Source organism: Artibeus jamaicensis, unplaced genomic scaffold (assembly GCF_021234435.1).
Source record: "Artibeus jamaicensis isolate MK-2021 breed Jamaican fruit bat unplaced genomic scaffold, CSHL_Jam_final scaffold_474, whole genome shotgun sequence".
Lineage (NCBI taxonomy): Eukaryota > Metazoa > Chordata > Mammalia > Chiroptera > Phyllostomidae > Artibeus > Artibeus jamaicensis.
Window position 1 is genome coordinate 37,007,686 of NW_026522046.1, and position 24,248 is coordinate 37,031,933.

Here is a 24,248-nt window from a genome sequence, read left to right on the forward strand (position 1 = left end):
TATGGGGAACTGCAGATAACCTCTGGGCCATTTCTCAGCCTCTGCTTAGTTCCTCATACGCTTTTTTATATTTTCCAAAATTCTGAGAAAATTCACTTGTTTTCTGATTTTTTTTTAAAATTTGTTATGGAGCGCAGAGTACACCTCCTATAGGCCCTGAAAATAAAACATAAATGTTTTTTAAAGTTCTGTTTTGCTGTAAACCTTACTGTTTCTCACTTTTTTTTAGTATACAACAGTTTTTATGATTTTGTGTGTGTGCGTATACATTACTTCCTTGTTTTTAACTTCTGCTAAAGTTCCATGGTATGTGCTTCCTTCACGTTTTCTTGTATGGCAGTGCTTTCCTGCCACAGATACTTTTCCATGGGCTCCAGCTTCCAACTCTCACCAACAGAGCTTCTCTTAACATCCCTACCCATCAATATGAGACTCTCTCAGGAATGCTGATCCAAGGGCAAGACTGCCTGGTCATAGGTATAAGCATCCTTGATTTGAGCAAGTGCTACCAGGTTTTTCTCCAGAATAACCCGACGTGTCTGTTTTCTATCAACAGAGGCAGAGGACTCTTATGTCCCCATGTCCCTGCTAATTCTTTTCAGTATTCATCATTCTTATTTTCCACCTACATGTGGTATCAAGTGGAAGCTCCTTATTTTGCATTGCATTTTTGAATGATTTGAATCTGAAGATATCTTCATATCCTTAGCCATTTTGGTTTTTAGTTTTGTGTATTTCCTTCTGCAGTGCTTTACCTGCCTTTCTATTTTATCCTGCCTTTTGAGGGGGTTGTTACCAGTTTGCAGTAGTTTACTGCCTATTCTAGTTATTATTTTCTTGTCACTTAGATATTGGAAATATCTTTCTTCACTCTGTAGCCTATCTGTTGAATATACTTATATATGGTGTGTAATAGTTCTTACAGTATTTGTTTTCTCAACACAGTTTGATAGAGTGCCTACTAAGGGTGAGGCACTTTTCAAAATATTTTGTGTACATTTATAAACAAACAAATATCCCTTTAACCGGATAGACCTGATGTTGTCCTATAGGACACCACCTGTTTTTCTATAGTGCTCAGGATGAATTCCAGTTTTACACTTAGTGTCTTCAGGAATACACTTCACTGGGGAAAGAAAAGACTTACTAGGCCAGGGTCAGAGAAAAGAAAAGTCTTTCATTCTCTCATTATCCCAAACAAAAGTCTGCTGGACATGCATGATGTATATTCTAGTGCAGAACCTCACCCTCTTCCTTCTTATAGGGGACATGTAAGAATAACCTTAACAATGTGGGGAAACTCAGACCATTTTTGCACCAGGCCATCTAGATTTGGGTGCCAGCTAATTGTGGACTAAGTTGTCAGAAAACCAGCTTCCCAGTAGTTGGAGGTGTTGAGACCTAGGGAGAGAGATACAGCCCTTTCTGAAGTGGAAGACAGTATTACTTTCCTGGTGCTACAGTAATGAATTACTACAATAAAGTGCAAATTGATAACTATTTTGTTACTTTATTCTCCTATTTTAGAATATTATACTGGTACTTACAAAATACTGTAATTCGTAACACAAATCATAGCTAAGATTAACCTTAATTTTATATCATTCTATCAGTACAATGCTAATAAAGTACATTACTTATTTTAATAGAGTACACCTTTTAGCTGAACAATTGTGGTTCAGCTCCATGTTGATTTTTTAAGCTGTAGGTTTGAATCTTACTGAAATTGCTATACTAATAGTTGACATAACCTTTCACTTGATTTTGAAGTAAGTTGAGTTAATTTACTAAAATTGGCTGAAAAGAAATCCAGATAAGTCCAATAGAATGATGAAGGACTCATGTCAGACTAGTAAGCACAATCTAACAAAAACTATGGTTTATCAGTATCATTTGTGGATTTTCTTTTATTGTGAAGATTACTTCCTCCTCTTCTACTTGCTCTCTGCTTTTATTTGAATTGAGTCTCTACTTGTTTAGCATTTGTTGTGCAGATAATTTAAAAATGTCTTAAAATTTAACTCTTACAGGGCTGAGCTGTTGAAATACTTCAACCATGACAAAAAGAGAAGCGGAAGAGCTAATCGAAATTGAGATTGATGGAACAGAGAAGACAGAGTGCACAGAAGAAAGGTTGGTGTTACCTGAGTTTACCACCTTTTATATTATCGGCATACCTAATGAAAATTAAGAATGACACCAAAGTTCTTTTGGGCCCTTTGTTTTTTCAACTGAAGTTAGCACTTGGAGGGGATAATGTATTGTTTTTTTCTTCTGACTTAATGAATTTGTAACTAAAGATAGTTAAATGCATAGCTAGCGATTATCAAGCAGTTGATTGTGATGGTTTTTTATCCTGTAGGACCCTGTTTGATTCTTTTGTCTTTCACCAATGCTGGTAACTTTTATTTTCTAAAGAGTTTAATCCACAACACGAGCTATTTAACAGATATTTGTAAGTAACTGCTGTGAATTGTCAGGAGTGTATGTGAGGCAGTTATGTGCTCTCATAGAGGCCACAGTGTATTTGAGGAGGCATACAGGTGGGAGCAATGATGTGCACAGCACAAAGCCTGCATCGTAGTGAAAGATGTTCTTGGAAGGAGCGCAGTGTTTGTAAGTTCAGAATCCAAGAGGAGAATATGGGTAAAAACAGGTTTGGGAATCAAGAAGAAGGTTAAGGAAGATCAAGATTAATGTTCCTACTTTACCCTGTAAATCAGGAGATGAGCTAATCTGCTGAGAGTAAAACGAACCGAAGAGTAGTAGAGGGCTTCTGTATAGTAATAAAGTTTAGAACAACTTCAGTGTGAATGGACCAAATTACTAAGGTTGTATGGGATGCTGAGTGTTGAGAGTGTAGCTGAGGTTTAGGACCTTAATTCTTTTAAAGTTTTGTTTTATTGTGGTAAGAACACTTCATACGACATCTACCCTCAACAAATTTTTGAGTGCCCCATACTGCATCATTAACAGTAAGCACAATGTTCTACAACTGATCTCCAGAACTCACTCATCTGTCAAAATCGGGATTTATACCAGTTGTTTCGCAGCTCCCCGTGTTTTCTGCCAGCAGGCTGTGGTTACTCGTGCTACCGCCTCTTCTCAGAGGAGAGGGCTGGCTCTACCTGGTAAGACAAACCCTATTTTAGTTGTCTTCAGTCCTGTCCTCTGCCACCATGCCTTGGCACGGGAATATTTTCCTGACAAAAGGTCATGACTGCTTGAGAGACCTTAAATTTTTGATGGAGGGTTTCAGAATGTTTGACTATGCTGTTTTCCCCAGGAGAAGAGACAATAGAGACTATACCTCTCTCTTAATTTTCATATGTGTGTATGTATACACTCATTCATTCATTCATTCATGTAACAGATTACCCCAGAACTTAGTTCTGGCTCAGGGCGTTCTGTGAGCTCTCAGTTAAGCTGTCAGTCTGAGCTGTCCTCATCTGAAGAGTCGACTGGGGCTAGCACATCTGTTTCCAAGGTCACTCAGGATGCTGGTGGCAGGACAGTTCACTTCACCACATGGGCTTCCCTGTAGGGCTGCTCCTGACATGGCAGCTGGCCTCCCCAAGAGCAAATGTCCGGTGAGAGCGTGCTCACCAGAATGGAAGCCGTGGTGTTGTTCTATGTAACCTAATTTGAGAAGCAGCATGTCACATCTGTCGTAGTCTTTTGGTCACACAGTCCAACCTTGGTAGAATGTGGCAGGAACACTAAAAGGATATGAGGACAATCGAGCTTCTTGGAGCCTGACATATACATATTTATTTTTATATATATATACACACGTGCGTGCGCGCGCACACACACACACACACACACAGATGGTCCACAAAGCTTCGAGTTTCTCCTGTTTGTCCCTTTACAGAAAAACTTTGCCATACCCCCTGTCTCCAGTAAGAGGCTGTGTGAAGGGAACGGGTTAGTCAGCCGTAGCAGATGGTTGCTGTGTAGGAATTTAGGTCCAGTGATGGGATCATCCAGCCTTTTTCAAGAGAACCCGGTGATTCAGATTTTTGTATAAACTCTCCCAAGGTTTAAATGGTGGCAGCAAAATATTCTTATATGTTTTAAATGTTGAGCTTATGTAAAAATGTGTCATCTAATTTTTTAACAAAGAATCATTGTTACAAAAAATATGTATAACCCATGGGGCTACAGCTAAAGAATTTAATAAAAGTACTTAGCCAAAAGACCCAATTATTTTATCCTAACTAATGATACTAATAGTTTATAATGATTTAAAAATGATATGTTTTCAATCAGGAGTGGTCTGTTTTGTAAATTTCAGAAGTTTTGGAAGGACTTTAGGCAATACATATTCATTGAGTGTCATGTACATCGCATTATACTTGAAATTTATGTGAAAATGCAAGTTGACAAATTGTTAACTACATACTGTTTTTGACAACTACAAATGAGATTTAAATCATATTTAAATTAAACATGTTGTGAAACTTGAATTCCAGATTTGCCAATTCAGCAAATATTACTTGTTGTCTGTCTTCTATTTGTCCCCAAATGAGGATTTACCAAGGATATGTAGATTTATTTACCCAGGATTTTACCTTTAAGGAATTTACAGTTCCTTAGAATTTAAAGTATGAAATAATAATATAGGAGAGCCCTACGAGAGTTTTAAAGGAAGAATTTTTTTAATGCGGAACTATGCTGATTACAACCAGTAGTTTTCAGATTAAAATAAGTGGAAAGTATTTTATAACTTGTATTTTCATATCTTATAACTTACATTCATTTAATTGTATTTATGTTGGGAAGGGAAATTGCCTACATATGTGTTTATGTTTATATATGGGGGTGGGAGATTTGCAGCAGTGCTTTAACTGCTAGCGTTTCTTTGTGCAGTTTAGTGTGCAGTTCGGCAGCACTAACTGGTAATGAGTCTGCTACTGTGAATGGTGTGTCTGTGCAGAAATGAGTTTCAAAGACCAGACATATGTTTTCTGGTATTCAATTTTGGTTTGAGCATATTGTTACTTTAGTTTTCAGAGTAAAATGGAGTTGTTAACCATTATATCCTTTAACATTTAGCATTGTAGAACAAACCTACACCCCAGCTGAATGTGTAAGCCAGGCCATAGACATCAATGAGCCAATAGGCAATTTAAAGAAACTACTAGAACCAAGACTACAGTGTTCTTTGGATGCTCATGAAATCTGCCTACAAGATATCCAGGTAACCTTTTTTTTTTTTTTTTTTTTGAGATTTAAGTTTTAGCATTTAAGTCTGCATTAGAAGTATTCTGTTGTTGTCATTGGCCTGTAATCTCTATAGCTGTCAGTCTGAGCTGTCCTCATCTGAAGAGTTGACTGGGGCTAGCACGTCTGTTTCCAAGGTCACTCACGATGCTGGTGGCAGGACCGTTCACTTCACCACATGGGCTTCTCTGTAGGGCTGCTCCTGACATGGCAGCTGGCCTCCCCTAAAGCAATATAGTTATCTGTAACTGTATTTGATTGGTGTCATTGTAAAGTTTAAGCAATTAGACACAAAGAGACTTTTTTTGGCAAAATTTTCTTCATTTAAAATTATTTAAGGGTGGGCTGGGATGGGAGTAAAAGACAGAAAACCCTACGTGAACAACAATTAAAATAACATTTAAAAATGAAAAATTATATTTAAGAAATTGAATACTAAATCAAACATTTTTTTACTCTCACAAATATAAAATGGAAAGTTTAAATCTAGATTAGAGCTAAACAGTAGTGGGAAGCACATTGATTTTGGAAGCTAAAGAAGTGTGTACTCCTCACCTTGTTTGTAACTAGCTTTTAATTTATTTATGCATTATTTTTCTCATCTTTAAAATGAGACAATTTTACCAAATGATTTTTACATTACCTTTCAGCAGTAAATTTCAGACAAGAATTTCATTTTCCAGTGATTACATTTCTTGGAGTTGATTGCAATAGGATTTTACCAGTGGCGGTATTATAGCAATATATTATGTTCACGGCATATTTTAGTACATAAAAGGTAGTAGCCTAGATAGGATTGCTCAGGCAGTTTCTACAGACTTCCCTTGATTATATGCTAGAATTTTATACTGGTTTTATCTTTTAACTTCTGTTTTTTATTGTTGACACTATTACAGGTGGCCCCCCATTTTCTCCTATACTGTTTGTAATACTAACTTATACTAATCTTTTGGATTGTTTGGTTTATCTTACTCTTTATTTTTCTCCTCCTCATATGTATTATAGAACTTTTACTTTCATTTTTTTTTAATATTTAATTAATTTATTTTTTGAGAGAGGGGAAGGGAAGGAGAAAGAGTGGGAGAGAAATATCAATGTATGGTTGCCTCTCATGTGTCCCCTGCTGGGAACTGGCCTGCAACCCAGGCATGTGCCCTGACTGGGAATTGAACCGCGATACTCTGGTTCGCAGGCCCGCGCTCAATCCACTGAGCTACGCCAGCCAGGGCCTACTTTCATTTTTTAAAAATTAAAATCATATGCCTACTATTTTGAAACAAAAATTTTTAAAAAGATTTTATCACTGTTAGAGGGAAAGGAAGGGAGAGAAGCATCAACATGCAAGAGATGTATCAATCAGTTGCCTCTTGCACGCCCCCAACTGGGGACCTGGCCCGCTACTCAGGCATGGGTCCTGATTGGGAACTGAACTGGCAGCCTTTCAGTTTATAGATCAGCCCTCAATCCACCGATCCACACCAACCAGGGCTGAAACAAGGTTTGATGTACAATAAGTTGAAATTTTCACCTCTGTGAACAAAGGTATACATATAAGATGCTCATTGCATGGTTATGCAGACACTGAAAATAACTCAAATGTTCCAAAAATGGGGGATTAGATAAACAAGTCCTGCGGATTGGAATTCAAGGCAGCCGCTAGAAACTTGTGAAGTAGCGCGGGCCCGGGGGTTGGTGGTCACATCACTCTGTGTCAGCATGTTCTCAATCATACTTCGCAGGCGCAGAAACTGGTGTTTAAAAGGGTTAAATCGTTTCCCAGTGTTTAGCTGCTATACAGGAGCACAGTGGAATTTGAACCCAGACCTCTGTGACTTCAAAACACTTCAGTTGTTTGAGGCAGACTTTTAAGAAAGTTTGTATTGAATAACTCAGTGTCATTTACCTAATTGTTCTCATATCTAAGATAAAGGGGAATCCGACTTGGTATCTTGTCTCTCAGCTTTAACATTTGTTGCTGCTCTTATGGAACTTGGTCTAACCAGATTGAAAATGTGACCTGTAAAGTACCCAACCTGTCATAGATTTTCAAAAACTATTTGTTGATTAAATGGAAACAAGCGTAGTTTGTAGTGTTACAGAATTTAGAGCCAGCCTTGGATCTAAGGCATTTTGCACTGGTCCTTCACCCCAGCCCTCTCAAAAAGGTTATGAATAGCAGCTTCTGTTCTCCATGTCAGTTAACGCAAATAGACATTTGGAGTCAGAATACTTGCTGCTTGTGGTACAGCTTTTTTATTTTCAGGCGGATGTTGACTTCAAAGCTGAAGGAACAGCTGAGTTGCATTGTTTGAGGAGTATTACCCGAGATCAAATGCCATGCTTGAGTTTTATCCTTGTTCCGGGCGTACTGCGGGCGTACTGCACTAATTAGTATATTCAGTACCTGAGAGCTCAGTTTCAGAGTTGCACATGCCATCACTTCAAGTGGATGATATCAGTGTCTACTAGGCAGGGAGAGATCTTGATATTAGGAGAATTTTTAACGAAGTGTCAGGCAGAGATTTATATTGAGTGAAACTGCCAAGTTTGACCTCTATGTTTGCAGGGTTACACAGTTTGTCTTGTCCCTGATTAAGTTAAATGTATAGTCACTTAGAGTTTTAGGCTTTACACAGACAACATTTTTAATGTTTAGGAAATCTGTTTGTATGATAACTACAGTGTTGACTAAACTCTTGGGAATGAGAGTGGGGGAGATTTGTACCTCCAGCTGTATGACATCCAGACACATAGAGCTCTTAATTTTTCAAGATAATTATAGTGGAAGCCTATTTTAAACTAACGACAGAAAATATCTGAAAGTCAGAATTACTTTTTGTCATTGGTTTGTCATTGTGTGAAATGCATTTATGATAAGGCAATAGGAAGGGGGAGAAGCACTGATTTAAAGGATATAGAATTATAATTAAAAGTGTTCTTATCTAGGTCAGGTAGTTAACTCATTAGTTTCTTATTAATTTTGTGATCATAGATTTAGCATTAACTGTGATCTTAAATGTGTGTAATTGGTTACAAGGGAGATACAGCAAATATTACATTAATTTATTTAAATTGTCTCCACTAATTAAACACCCTTGCTTTTTCATGATAGATAAATTGCATTATTTCTATTTTAAATACTTGTGCAGAATAAACAGTTGCCTTTTGGCATTATTTAAAACCCTAAACTAGACTCCTGAGCTAGAGAAAACTTCCATTTAAAATAAATTCTGTTCTTTATGTTATCCTTAATTACTTACACAGTGGTTAAAATGTTTTAAATTTTGGCAGAGAATTAAATGATATGACAACTGATATAATTAAGTGTACTCTTATAACTTAATTAGTATGCCTCAGTAATTAAGTCCATTGGGTACATCATTTTTGTTAAACCAGATGATTATGTAAAAATAATGTTACTCATTTTTACCATTTTTAGCTGGATCCAGAACGAAGTTTATTTGACCAAGGAGTAAAGACAGATGGAACTGTACAGCTTAGTGTACAGATAATTTCTTACCAAGGTAAGTTAATATTAGTGTAGTTATTTAAAACTTTACTTGTGTTTTTCTAATATGGCAACTCGATTTTTGGAAGTTTTGGGTGTTTTAGATGGTTGTCTAAATTACTGCAATATTACAGACAAATATTCATGCTTTTGATTTAATTATTTTATCTGTCAAGGTGAAACAGATAGTATAACACATTCTACCTAGTTTAATCAGGAAGAGATATATTGTAGAGTAGTAAGTAACAGGATCAGAGAGAGGGTCTGGAAGAACAGGTTCTAATTGGCTTTCTAAGAATGCCCCAGCCAAACCACAGTGCTGGGCTGCCAAGGGAGCTGCTGCCCTCCCCGCCTGCCGTTTAGAACCATCCTGCCTTTTCAGTGAAACACAGCAGCCAGAAGTGGATGCCATGTGCCCGCTTCTCCCCTCTAAACTCATTTCTCAATAGAAGGCCCATGCCAGTGATCCTGGGGCTTACGTCCCATTGGGAACCACCACTGCAAGGAGATCTCATCTCTGCAGTACAGCACAAAAAGAGGAATTTGTGAAGAGCTTTATTCTCTTCCTTGTCCCCACATTTTTTTTTGACCTGTTTACAAATAAGTTGCAGACCTAATCCACTTCTATTCCTAAATGCATCAGTGTGTGTGTTTTCTAAAAACAAGGAATTCTTTTAAAAGACCACAGCACATTTATCAAAATCAGGAAATATTAATCGATACAACACTGTTATCTAAACTACTAAGTAAGGTTCTATGGAATCATTGTTATCATTTCATAGGAATCTTTTGAATTCTCTAGATATATTGCTAAATATATTTAAAATGGAGTTTTGCTCTATCATTTGAGAATGTATAAAGTAAACTAAATTTCGTTAGTGACTTTTATGTTTTCATTTAAACATTTTTTTTAATTTACTGTTAAGGAATTGAACCAAAGCTCAACATCCTTGAAATTGTTAAACCTGCGGAAACAGTCGAAGTAGTTATTGATCCAGATGCTCACCATGCTGAAGCAGAAGCACATCTTGTTGAGGAAGCTCAAGTGATAACTCTCGATGGCACAAAACACATTACAACCATTTCAGATGAAACCTCAGAACAAGTGACGAGGTGGGCTGCCGCGCTGGAAGGTTACAGGAAAGAGCAGGAGCGCCTTGGGATACCCTATGGTAAGAAAAAAACATAATTACATGGTAGGTAGAATAATAAGAATTAAGCTTGACATGGAAGATACTAGAGTAAGTTATAATCTGTTTTAAATGTAGAATTTTCGGGAAGAATTTTTTTTTTTTTTTACCATAACACATGATGGATAAATACTGTCCTGGGTACTAGGAATACAAAGGAATACAATTGTCTTTACTTAACAGTGGGGATATGTTCTTAGAAATGCATTGTTAGAAGTTTTATCATTGTACAAACATAGAGCACAGATACACAAACCTATATGGTAGAGCCCACTGCTCACCTAGACTACATCGTATAGCCTGTTGCTCCTAGTCTATAAGCCTGTATATCATTTTAGTGTATTGAGTACTGTAGGCAATTATAATATAATGGTGAACATTTGTCTATATAAAAACAGAGAAGCTACAGTTACACCAAAAGTTTGGTGTAAAAGATAAAAATGCGATACCTGTATAGAGAGAGCACTTTCCGTGAATGGAGTTTGCAGGACATGAAGGTGGTCTGGGTGAGTCAGTGAGTGAGTGGGGAGTGAACGTGGAAGGCCTAGGGAGTTACTTACACTGCTAGTGACTGTGTAATCGCTGTGTAGGACACACTAAATTTACCAAAGCAAAATTTTATTTTATCAGTAAATTAACTTCTTAGCTTACTTCATCTTTTTTATTTTATAAACTTTTAATTTTTTTTAACTTTTTAGCTCTTTCGTAATAGCACTTAGCTGAAACACAAACACAGTATACAGCTGTACAAAAATGTTTTCTTTAGACCTCACCCTAGTTGAAACTTTTAAACTAGGACAAACACATGCATTACCCTAGGCCTACACAAAATCAGAGTTGTCCGTACCACTGCCTTCCACCTACCACTGCCTTCCACCTCCACGTTTCAAATCCCACTGGGAGGTCTTCAGGGGCGATAAATAACACACCTGCAGCTGTCATCTGCGATAACCATGCCTTCTCTGGAACAGCTCCCGAAGGACCTGCCCAAGGCTCTGTGGGGGGGGGGAGGGGTCACTCTTTTCTGAAATATGTCCACAGTGGTTTGCTTGTTGTTTTGGTGGTGATTTTTTTATCATAGATTTATTCGTAAGCACATAATGCACCATGAACATTCCTCTCTGTTATGAAAACCTTTCAGTGTTGGCGTCCATGTTTTCAGATTTTTTAAGGAGCTTGTTGAGGTCTGCTTCTGCTGAACTCCTACTCTCCATTTTCTTGGAGGTTCTTCTTTTCCGTCTGCAGTTTCCTTTTCTCTTGCCTCTTCCATAGCTTTGTGTTCCTCCTTCCAGTTCCAACAACTCCTCTTTAATTCCTTCCTCAGGAACTACCTCTAGGAGCTCCTCAGTGTCCTCCTCCTACACCCAGATTAAGCTGTTTGCCATCTCGACCACAGCGTGTTGATTTGTGCAGTCTTTGCACCGCGGTGTTGTGGTGGGTACAGCATCACTGGGTGACAGTTGTTTTTCAGCTCCATTATACTCTTACGGGACCCTGTCGTAAATGCAGTCATAGTTGACCAAAATGTCATTACACAGCCTACAATTGTATTAAATTTTTTTTCTACCCTTAGGGTGTTCACAGTGTAGTTGAAGCGAGGGAAGATAGATGAAAAGAGGTAATTGCCATAATGGTAACATGTTTTAAGCTGCCAGTAACTGGTGTAAAGGAGACGTGCTATTAGCATCTCAGAGAGGTCGTAGCAGCCTGGGGAAACGAGGAAAGGGTTTATTACAAAGAAATTACCAGGCATAGAAGGACATTCCTGACAGGAAAAGTATGTATAAAGCTGGGAAGTGGGAGTATGCTTGAGCAGTGAGGAAGTGTAGTGGATAAGGAGTTACTTTGCAGCTTTATACAGCTGTTTTGGATTGATGGAATTTACAGTTGAAAATAAGTGTGGCAGCGTGTATGACAAGTTGGAATAGGTAGAGTGAAGGGAAAACATTAATATTGTAGTTTTAAGTATGGCTACGTGATAATATCTAGGTTAGGTCATTTCTATGGGTATAGAAAGAAGAGGGTCAAAGCAGTGAAAGGACTAAGCAACTGACTGATACAGTTGTACGAGGGTAGAGAGGTAAAATTTAGGTGTTGATGTGACTTTGCAATCTTGGTGTCTGGGGCTGTAATATTGGTAACTATTGGTTGCATCTTCATTACATAGTTTGTGAACTGTATGCCAAGCAATGTATTAAATGCTGGGCTTTTAATGGTCCTCGGTAAAGTCAGTCCATGCATTCCAGAACTTAGTGACCAATTGGTAGGGAGGTCTGGTATTGGATTTATCAAGGACAGGTGTTGATAGTATGTGATTTTGAAGTAATAGTACATACTGAACTGGAGGTAGCCAGAGAGTAGTTTCAGGTATACAAGATTGGAACTGGAATAAAGATATTGTCTAGGACTCAGTCACATTGAATTTATACTTGTACTGAAGCCATAAAATATATTCAGTCTCTGAGGGAGAGAGATAAAATGGAAAAGAACATAATGTTAAAGGCTGGTTCTTGGACTTTGTCAGTTATTAGAGTTTAGGAAAAGGAAGGGAGAAATGGAATAACTGAAGAGATAAAAGGAAGGAAAATGAGAACTGTATATAGTGTTATTGAAACTGAGAAAGAGTTTTAGATGATTAAAAGTCTGAATGCCGCTGAGAAACTCAAAGAATGCCGACTGAGTAATAGATACTAAATATGGTGATCAGAGGCTCATGGTAGATTTAGATCAAAGGAACTATACAGGTGGAGACAAAGCTGAACTACTAGGAGTTAACATTGAAGAAATGGAGAAAATTTAATATTAACTTTTGGGGGAAGAGTACTGGGGGAATAAATAGTATTGAAGACTCAGGAGTTGGTGGTGACGAGTGCATTCGTAGGTGTGTGGTATGGAAGTAGTAGGAGGTGAGACTAAGTAAGCATGGAGCAGGGCCATTGATTGAAGCACAGCAACGTAAATGAGCTTAGCTCAAAGGATGGGGCCTGGCCTTTCCTCAGAGGTGGGATGAAACTGTTAAGTTATCTTTGACATCTGAAGTTGGTATGAATGGTATGCTTGACCTTAGTGAGTTGGGAGTCATCTCTTCAGAGGAGAATGCTAAAAATGAAAGAAGATAGGGTAAAAACATTTAAAATGATATTTTCTAGAGTTTGCTAGACTTTCAACAAGAACTCTTCTAGTAGAATCTTTTATGGAGAGTAATGTATAAATATTAATTGTAGGTAGGCAGATTATAAATTCTGACTCAAAGTTCCTACAAAGAATATTATTAGAATGAAGCTCTTTTAAAACATTTGAAATTTATTTTGGTATAGAGAGACTTCAAAATATCATTTGCGATTTTTCTTACGGAATTGTTACCTTCCAGAAAGTTTTAGAAATGATTAATATTTTCATTGGAAATTATTGTTTTGGGTTTCTATTCTGCACTAAGAGTAATTTTTTTTGCTACTTCCTTAATTCTGTGCAAAATTTAAATATAGTTAATTGGTTGTAGGTACTTTAAATCTCTTTGAAATACTGATCCACATTGGAAAGTTTTCTCAGCTTCACTTCACACACATCAGTTTGATATCTTGAAAGGACCTGAGAGCCACATCTTGATATACCTTTAATTCTTTATTTTATTATTTTTATTATTTCACATTAAATATCTGTGAAGAAACTAATGAAATTAAAGAAGTCTAGTCAAATCAAGTTATGGAGAATGTTAAAATTGACTAAAAGTAAGATTAGAGTAAATATATTCTTGTTCTTTATTAAATAGAAATATTGAAAAGATGAATATGCTGAGGTTATTTTTCCAGTTCTTTGAATAATTAAAAAGGAACATACTTGTGTTTTTGGCTACCAGAGTTGTCAAAAATTAACATTTAAAAGTATGATACATATTTTCAGAAAATAAAGAATAATACAGTCGATTCAGATCTAACTAGCTATCTACTTCCATAGGTCCACCCAGCCCGTGCCCGGTGGGAGAGGTCTGTCATTTATGTATCTTTCAAGTCCGGTTGACTGTACTATCATTTTACTGGGATCTTAGAGAAAAGACAAGGAGAACATGCATGGCCAATTAGTAATGTTAAAACCAGAAGTCCTGATGTTATTTTAGAGAACAAATCAGACTATTTCTGTTTTCTTCTAACTTCTTAGATTTGCTACTTTTTTTTGTTTATGTAAAATGAGCGTGCTTGGACTTTTAAGGGGAAGTGTGGTTCTGCATAGTTTTTCTAACGAGCCACACCCCTCCTCCTCTTGCTTTCACAGAGCTCCTTGCTTTCTCAGTTCCTTTATGTTCTCTTACTCCACTTTTACCTGGACCTATTCTTTCCTTTTCCTTGGTGTTCTATGCTATTCAGTTTCAGTTCCACTCCCACCAATTTCTCCTCATTGTGGTCCACTCGCTAGAAGTGATTTTGGTTCAGTTTGAAAAACTCACGGGTGTTACGCTGCTCCAGCCCCTCAACCTTACCAGACCTGTGTATTCAGCTGCTATTGGATTGGGCAAAACTGCTTTGAGCTGCTCCTTTCGCTTTGGACTGTTGTGCTTTTAATGGGTGCTTCTGGCTGTGTTCCAGTTTTCCAGTGCTCACAGTGGGTGTTGTGTCACATGAGTCTTTGTGCCCCTGTGCATTCTCCTGCACAGATGCTGACACTGTGGTGGTCTTGTGGTTGTTACTGCCTCATCTTCGCCTGCATGTATTTGGGGGTCCATGGGGATATCTTGTTTTAATTGAAAATATTAATGGATTTTTGGTTTTGCTCTATAATTGATTTTAGTGATTTTTAATTCAGAAAAAATTTTAAATTTCTCTGCCATTTTCTCAGAATCCTCCTGAAAAATAAATCACATAAAAAAAATCAATTTTGTGGCTGTTAGTCCTGTATCCTTATGTTGATTGATTTTAATGTATATTGGTTCCTGATTAAGTACCTAAGTGTTATTTTTCCCACCTATTTTCTTATTGAATAGCATGTATCTTGATGGCATATAACCAGTATTATTTGGATAGATTATCTCCATGCATCGATACCTATACCAAAATTAATCCAGCTAGTGTTTATTAAAGTTCTATGAGTAGAATGCTCTATTAGGTCTATTAGGTCGGGAATACAATGAAAAACAATGAGGAAATGAAATTATTTGGGTTCACCTTTTGCAGAGTCAAGAAATATATGCACAAGGCACTGTGGTAAATTTTAAAGATAGAATGATTCACGAGACACCAGCCTTGTTTTAAGACTTTAATGTATTTTAGGGGAAGATAGTTGAATAAACAGGCAGTTTGCATGTTGTATGGGAAGGGTAAATGCAGGAGCAACCAGCTTTTTATAAGAAGCAGCAAGAAGGAGGAATAACCTCATTGTTCACTTTTTGGATAGTAAGCCTAGCTCCATAGAAACCCCTTTGGTTTTTTGTTTGTTTGTTTTTTTCCCCCCAGCGCACCAAGTCATACACTGCTACAAGATAAACATTTTTATAAAGATTTTATTTATTATCTTTATGCCCTGGCTGGTGTAGCTCAGTGGATTGAGCACAGGCCTGCGAACCAGAGGATCGTGGTTCAATTCCCAGTCAGGGCACATGCCTGGGTTGCAAGCGAGTTCCCTGCAGGCCAGTTCCCAGCAGGGGACACACTAGAGGCAACCATACATTGATGTTTCTCTCCCTCTCTCCTTCCCCTCTAAAGATAAATAAATAAATAAATATTTTTTAAAAAGATTTTATTTATTATTTTTAGACAGGGGAAGGAAGGAGAAAGAGAGGGAGAGAAACATCCACGTGTGGTTGCCTCTCATGCACCTTCTACTGGGGACCTGGCCTGCAACCCAGGCACGTGCCCTGACTAGGCATTGAACTGTTGACCTTTGGTTTGCAGGCCAGCGCTCAATCCACCAAGCTTCACCAGCCAGGGTTACAAGATAAATCTTTAAACTCGGATAACTTCCTCCAGGGTAATGACATGCTTCCTTTCATTTGGCCCGCTGAAGAACAATTTTGCATTTTGTTTTTCTTGAGAAAATTTCAGACTGACAGACACAGAGCTATATGAATTCATCAAAAATTTAGATTAAGAAATTGAAAAGGAGCTAAAGTGAAAGTATAACATAAAAATCTTTTTTACTTTATATACTGAGCTTACTTGACCTGCTTGCGGGGAAAAGCTGTCTGGATTTTATCTGTGTATATATGTTGATAAGTTAACTAAAAATGTATATAATACCTAAGATGAAACTAGGCTAATGGTAATATTTTTCTTTTTAGATCCTATACAGTGGTCTACGGACCAGGTCTTGCACTGGGTAGTTTGGGTAATGAAGGAATTCAGCATGACGGATATAGACCTCAGCACACTCAACATTTCAGGACGAGAATTATGTAGTCTCAATCAAGAAGATTTTTTTCAGCGAGTCCCTCGGGGAGAAATTCTTTGGAGTCATCTGGAGCTTCTTCGAAAATGTATAAGTTGGAGTTATTATCTGTTTACATTGTAACTTAATTTTACTTCTTTATAACTTAGTTATTGTAACTGCTTATTGATAATAACAATAATACTTAACATTTATTCACTGTGTAAGGCTGTGCTAAGAGTTTTATGTGTATTTTCTCAATTTAATCTGTTTTAAGACTGCAAATCACAGAGGAATATGATATTTAGAGTGCCTGTATGGTCTTATACTAAGCTTTCAAAAACTCCTCTCTTTCCATGTTTTGCCTTCTATTTTGAGAGTTCCTGGGAAGCAGACCAAACTCTGAGAATCAGGACTTAGAAGCTAATGTTACGGGTTGGTCACATCTGTGCTGTGTGATGGTGACTTTGTGTTGCCTCTTTTTAGGCTGGGGCTCCTGTGTTCATTTATAGTCAGCAATGGAACAATTTCAATTTCAGTTGCACTTTGCCTCTTCAAGGTACTTTTACAAAATTTTCGGGGGGAAATCTGCCACAAATATGAAGCATGGATTTTTCTGCAAGAGAGACAACAGCTCTTGGGGAGAATTCTCAGAACTAGGAATCTGGATGAAACAACATCTTCAGTTTACTGAAAAGTTAATTGTTTCAGGCACTGTGCTTCTTAAAAGTATTTTCCTTTAATCCTCAGGACCATCTCGTGAGGTGGCAGTTATGGGCTACTGCATTTAAACATGAGGACTTTTTAATGTTTGTATTGGTTGAATGACAGCCAGAGTTACACAGCCAGTAAGTGAATGCTCAGATCAGAACCCGGATCTGTCTGAGGCTAGTTGCATATAATTGTTTAAACCCCCAAACACAGAGAACCCCCCAAAAAACTCCCACCTGACAAGTAGGAGTCAGACTTCTTTTTAGTTCTCTCGCCCTTTCCCGCTATGTGTGTCTAGAACTGGGTCCTGGCATGGCACCCTAAGTAGAACTGTGTTGGGAGCCCAGGTCCCAGGACTCACTCAGTACACGGATGATTGTTGGTTGGTACGATTTCAATTTCAAAACGCTTCCAGGCAATAATGGGCAGTAAATAGGCCAAAGTAGTAGAGACTGGGAAGTGTACCTCTTGTTTGAGAGGGAAAGAATAGCAGTAGATGAGTAATGAATGGTTCGCTAAGGGATTATATTAGGGCCTTTTACAACATAACTCTTAAGTTTGGGAGCTGTATTTGTAGACCTGTTAAATAATCTAGTTTATTTGTGACCATTAGGGCAGTTAACAGTTACTGAAAATTTAGCTATCTTGAAAAAGCATTGTCAAATTAAAACAGTTTATTTAAAAGTGGCTATTAGAACAGATTATTAAATTATGGTTTCTCTGATCATCTTGAGGGAGCCTTTTTAAGTGAAGAATGTATGTTTAAACGATTTCAGTGTGGTACATATTCTCATCTCTGATCTTTTTCTGTGTTTCACATGGTTAGACAGATTTAGTTGTAGATATTTACATTTAGAAAACCATGTTTCTCTGTATAATGAACTCTAAAAGAAATTGAAGTTATCCCTCTGTTATCTCAAAAATATGTTGTAGAGTGACTGTCACATATTTTTGGAGTTATCATGCCAATAAGTTTCAATTGATGTTTTGCTTTTATTGTTTCATTAAGTTTTGGTTGTAATTGTGTTTCTTTTGAAAGAATCATGTCTATTAAGTTCAGTTTTACTGGATTGGGTTTTACATTTCTAGTTTTAAATGAAACCAAAAATTTTGTGCATTTTTTTCAGATGTATTGGCAAGCCAAGAACAACAGATGAATGAGATAGTTACAATTGATCAACGTGAGTATTCCCACCCATAATATATGTCCCGTTTATCAGTCAGAAGTGTTTTCTTTATTCATTTGCAAGGAATTCATTTCCTTTATTACCTATGCAAGGTAGTAAAAAGATAAACTAATTTTTAAATATTTATGAAGTATTTTAGATACAGAAAAAAATCTTTATATATAAAGTTTACCTGTTGCAGATCCCATTTAATTTTTTAATTTTTTATTTTAATATTTTATTTATTTTATTTTTAGAGAGAGGGAAAGGGAAATAGAAAGTGGGAGAGAAACATCAGTGTGTGGTTGCTTCTCATGTGTCCCCTACTGGGGACCTGGCCTGCAGTCCCAACCTGTGCCCTGACTGGGAATTGAATCAGCGGCCCTCTGCTTCAGAGGCCCACGCTCAATCCATTGAGCCTCACCAGCCAGGGCTGCAGGGCCCATTTTAAATGGCTATCCTGAATTGGGTGTTTCCTATTATTCTATGCATATTTTATATTTTTACCAACTATGTAGCCATAAACACTTTATAGTGTTTTGCATGTTTAAACTTTTGGGGGGAAATGGTAATATACTATATATATCCTTTTATATGTTGCATTCTTGCTTAAAAGTTATGAGACCTACCCGTATTGATACTTAGAGCTCTATTTCATTCATTTTTACTGCTGTATATTAAAATTTGGTGGACTTCATTGAATAAATATTTGTCAGAATGTATGTGAATTTTTTTGGTTGTAGGTATCTACCTTTCCAACCTTACCAGTTTTTTTCTTCAAACTGGTGATATAAATTTGTATTCTCATCAGTAGTGGAATGTGAGTTCACATTTGTACCCGTTTTCCCAACATCTGATAAACCATTTTTTGCCGCGGACCAGCCACAGCAGGGTCCATGGAAGAGGACGTGGCAATTTTAAATGATCAAATATTTTGTATCTGTGTATACATCACTAAGTTATTTAAAAAATAAGACCATCTCTTACTAAGTTGAGATTCATGAACAAGTATAATGCCTTATCCTTGAAACTGTTTTTGAAATTTTTTTCCAAACTGTTGTGAATTAAGGCATTTTTAAATGAGGCCTTTTGTTGATATAATTAGAGGGGTATTAGTTAAACTAATTGCATTTTATGTCTTTCTGTAGTTTTTTTAACTGTGTTAGAAAACAGTTTTGTCCTTGTCTTTCTTTGCAGCTGTCCAAATTATTCCAGCGTCAGTTCAGTCTGCTACACCAACTACAATCAAAGGTATAAACAGTAGTGCAAAGGCAGCCAAAGTACAAAGAGCTCCCAGGATTTCAGGAGAAGATAGAAGCTCACCTGGGAACAGAACAGGTATTTTTGCATTACCGTCACCAGATAAAATTGTTGCATTTCACTCGATGAAAATATGAGTATGGACTGTTTTTCTGTCAATAGTGAGACAGCATTTGAAAAAGCACCTGTGCTTTTAAGCACAGCTGAGCTAGGGACCAGAGAGACTGTTGTCTTTTGCCCTCTGTTAATTCATAGCACTATGGTCAATGCTTGTCCTTGTTGATTTAGGAAACAATGGCCAAATTCAACTGTGGCAGTTTCTGCTCGAACTTCTTACTGACAAGGATGCTCGAGACTGCATTTCTTGGGTTGGTGATGAAGGCGAGTTTAAGCTCAATCAGCCTGAACTGGTTGCACAAAAATGGGGACAACGGAAAAATAAACCTACAATGAACTATGAGAAACTCAGTCGTGCATTAAGGTGAGCATTTATTACTTTTTGAAATAAATATTAAGCCTTTCTAAAAAAATGGCTTCTTCTAGGTGTAAACATTGTAATGTAGTGATGTTAAAATACTTGTTTTTACTATAAGTATTGTTTTGTTATAGGTTATAAAAAGCTAAAATTTTTCACACTAGTGTTAAAGATGATTTCTTAAGAATATCTTTAGTGGTAATTTTGAGGTATGTAGAGTTTTTTTAAGTTTAGTTTTTATCAGGGAAAGCTTCTATTTATCCTTTACACCTGAAGGTTAACTGCTGGATAGATTATTCTTGGGAGCCTGCAGTTCTTATCTGAAGCATATGCTTAAAAAAAAAACCATATGCTACTCTATTTAAAACCAACATGTTTAATCTTTGAGGTTTCTGTCATTTACATAACAAAGATACTGTTACTTGCATTGCTGAATTGAGTGTAAACTTTAGCAAATATACAAATATTACCTATTTTTATAATTAAAGGCAAAATGATCACCCATTTTCCTCTTTTCTTCCCTTAAAATGGCCTAAATCTGAATATCCAGACTTCACATTGATAGAATTAGAATGGAATAAAGTTATTTATAATTTTCTCTACATAGTATGAAATTTTTTGATGTAATTACTATAAGAAATTATGTTTACTATACAGTGATGGACAGTCATTGTGTACATTTAAGTATCTGGGAAATAGGATATGTAGGAATATCATAGTTATTTCTTTTTTTTGAAGAGTGAATATAGTGAAGTCGTTCCACAATTTACTTCCATATTTCTAAGTAGCATTTTTACTGCTACTTCTCGTTTCACTTGGACTTTGCATCTGAGCTTCACAGTGAGAGAGGGTGGTCTGCCCCTTACCACTGCACACACACCCCCTTTTGTCCTCTCATCCCCCTCTGACTGTATGGGGATTGTGTTCAGATCAGGTTCCTCATTATAGGATCATGGCCATTGCAAGAACTGTTACATAGTCCGCTGTGATTTTTTTTCTTTCTAGAATGACCTTTTGTTTTCCTTATCATTCATAAGTAACTAAAATGCTTTATTTTCAGTGTGCTTGTCATTTATTCAGTCTCAAACACTTTGCCAACTGACTAAAAACCCTTTGAGTGTCATCAGAATTAAAACAGCCATTTTGACCGTTGATGTTACTGTGCACATACAAACTCCCTCAAACTTACCAGTGAATTATTGGAACTAAAAATTAAGGTGTCGGCTCTTCCTGGGCTGAGCTAAGTTGCAGTGCAATAACCATCTGAGTAAGTTTTTTCCATAGAACTTGACAAGGTAATTACAAAGTTTATAAGGGAATACAACGCACCACAGTGACCTGAAGGACTTTAGCAAGGTGCGGAGACTTGCTGTGGGGGGTCGAGACCCCGTGCGCAGCTGCGGCAGTGAGACTAAAACAGGGTGCTGTTTGCCTACGGAAGTCAGGCCGGCCCTGGATTAGAACACATAGCCCAAACAGAAGCCAGAAAATACAGCAGCTTTCGATTGTAAAATGAAAATGGGGAGAGGGCGTGATGAAAAGACCTAGTTTTCAATCAGTGTCGTTGGGACAACTGATTCCATATGAGGAAAAAGGAAAACATCTTGCTAAAAATCAGTTCTGTGTAGCTTGTGGCTCTAGATATCAAAAATAAAATAGGAAAGCATCTGTAAATACCTTTAGGACCTTGATGGTGAGGAAAGACATTGAACAAAACCAAAAACATTAAGCCTAGTAGAGAGGATGAGTCCTGGCTGGTGTGGGTTAGTGGGTTGAGTGCAGGCCTGCAAATCAAAGGGTCGTGGGTTTGAACATGACCGGTTCGATTCCCAGTCAGGGCACATGCCTGGGTTGGGGGCCATGCAAGAGGCAACCACACATTAGTGTTTCTCTCCCTCTTCCTCCCTTCCCCTCCTCTAAAAATAAATGAATAAAACCTTTTTTAAAACTCACTTACAAATAAAAAAGAATCAATAAATAGGACTACTTTTAAATTAAGAACTTCTGGTCATCAGAACATCAAGAGAGTGAAAGGTGGGCCACATGTATCTGGTGTGAGAGTCATACCTGGAATATCTGAAGAACTCTTATAAATTGTTAGGAAGAAAGAGAAAAATGGACAAGAGACTTAAATAGACATTTCAGAGATTTTTCAGGTGGCCAATAAAATGTATGTAAAGGTTATTAGTAAGTAGGGAAATGTGATTTAAAACCACAATAAAATGGTACAACACACAACCTCAAATGGCTAAAATTAAGATGATTACCAGTCCCAGGAGTGCTAGCGAGGGTACAGAGCAGTGGGAATGCTTCTACACTTCTGATAGGATTGTAAATTGTAACCTGTAAGCCAGTAGTTAGTCTCCTAAATATTTAACAGATAAAAATGCCCGCATATGTCCACGCATGCTCATAACAGCATTACTGATAACATGTAAAACCCGGAAACTACCCAGATACGGGTTTGTCCCACTCTGAGAGTACGGTGGTCCGCTGAAGCCTTTCATAAGTTGACCTGGCGTCAAATGAAGAAGCAGGTGCCATCAGCTTACATAGAAGCATTTCTAGGTATTCCCAGACCCCAAAATAACCTACCAAACTGTACCAGATACATAAAATCTAACATAACACCGACATACAGTAAAAGCAGGAACGTGTGGAATAAATAAATCAGTACAGAGCACAGACGCTTACAGAGCGTTCAAAGCACTTGCAGCTTGTTGCCGGGAGGCCAAGTGTCGTTTCCGGGGAGGGGCTTGGCGGGGTCGTTGCTCGGAGTGTGTGCTGCCTCGCCAATGGCTTGCTGAGAAACAAATGCTGCACACAGCTCCTTGCCTTTGTTCATAAAAGTGAAAATATCCTTCAGATGTTTTTGGTAGCGAAATCAGGGACTCACGCAGGGTTTCTCGTGAACGTGATGTGGCATACATAAACTTTGGGGATGCACAGTATACTCGTACCTGTCAAAGGTAGAATGAATAAATAAAATTGAGTAGAGTGAGTACACAGTGGAGGAAAATACACTGTGTACCCATGAAGATGGAATCTTGTTCCAAGCACTGATAATGGGTGAACCTCATAATATTCGGTCAAAATCCAGACCCCCCAAAAGAATTCAGATTTGTTCATGGACTATATGAATGCACTGATAGATAAAGTTAAAAAAAATAGGAAAACTAAATTACAGCATTTAGGATGCGTGTTTGGGTGACAAGAATGTAAGTGAAAGCACTGAAATTACTGTCATGAGACAGGAATGTGTTCACCTCTGGGCGGGGAAGTGATGATGGGGAGGGGCCGTGCTGGGGACTCTGGGTCCGGGCAGTGGTTTCCTGACCCGAGTCGGAGCCCACAGGTGAACATGCACTTTGTCATCAACCACTGAGCTGTTCACATTTCTGTCCTCTTGGTTTGTGTGATATATTTCACAATTTCAAAGGTTAAAAAAAGTTTCAAAAATAAAGGAAGAAATGTTCATGAAAATAGAGGTATTGTGTACCTTTCACTTCATTTTAGAGGGGGACAAATGGAATGAGCTATTACGTGGTTGTGTGATTTATCTAATAAATTGAAGGAAGTATTAGGTAAAATTAAAACTTGGGTATATGTATTTTTTATCACCTCTTACCAAGAAACATTCGATTATACCACCTTAGTTTCCCTCCTTGAAATACAAAGCTACTTCTGTCTTTGTTCTTTTTTTCTCAAGTGTCTGTTTACTACAGCCTAACATGTAGAAATTCTCTTAAGAAATTGAAATGCCAGTAGCGTTTAAACTGAATGACAAGCATTTGGTGGCTTGTGCACTGAGATCTAAATTCTGTATTAATGTTTTGGCACAAAAGGAAACACAAGGCCCTGCCCAATATGTTGTGTCTCTTACTGGGAAAGTGAACATAACTGTTCTATATCTGCTGTTCTGCATTTAGGGAAAAGTGACATGATTTTCTGTGTATAAGTCAGTCGTTTCATTAATGGACTCAAACTGAGTGACTGTTATAACAAATTGCTGCCATATATGGTAGTTTATACCGTTGGTACTTTTGCAAATGTTCCTTTTGTCATAAATCACTAACAGCTCTCCATCAAATGGGTGCCAGTGGGCAGGTACTATTTTAAAATAAGGTTTCACAGTCTGCCAGCCCAGAAGTCTTCACTTTTTACTTTCTCCCTATTATTGGAATTGGCAGTACAAAGTGGTAAATAAAGTCTGTTTTCCAAATTAAATGTAAATCCTGTTCCATTTCCATCTCCATAGAAAGCAGCAATAAACTAGTCTCCTAGAACAGAAATTTTCAGTCGGTGCTGCAAGTAATTTCTACAACATACAGTACCTGACTGTTTGAGTCAGTGTCACT

General features: G+C 37.5%; 1 protein-coding gene across 4 annotated transcripts in view; it reads left to right on the forward strand.

Moving 5' to 3' along the window:
- The window catches only part of GABPA (GA binding protein transcription factor subunit alpha), a 31,560-nt gene that overhangs the window by 2,548 nt on the left and 4,764 nt on the right, over positions 1-24,248 (forward strand). For all 4 annotated transcript variants that reach the window (XM_037155227.2, XM_053657737.1, XM_037155226.2 and 1 more), the window contains exons 2-9: positions 2,031-2,133; positions 5,059-5,203; positions 8,666-8,750; positions 9,661-9,906; positions 16,193-16,387; positions 18,117-18,170; positions 19,353-19,493; positions 19,704-19,896. In XM_037155227.2, the coding sequence (XP_037011122.1) occupies positions 2,057-2,133; positions 5,059-5,203; positions 8,666-8,750; positions 9,661-9,906; positions 16,193-16,387; positions 18,117-18,170; positions 19,353-19,493; positions 19,704-19,896 (1,136 nt within the window). In that variant the 5' untranslated portion in view covers positions 2,031-2,056. The remainder of the gene's footprint in view (positions 1-2,030; positions 2,134-5,058; positions 5,204-8,665; positions 8,751-9,660; positions 9,907-16,192; positions 16,388-18,116; positions 18,171-19,352; positions 19,494-19,703; positions 19,897-24,248) is intronic.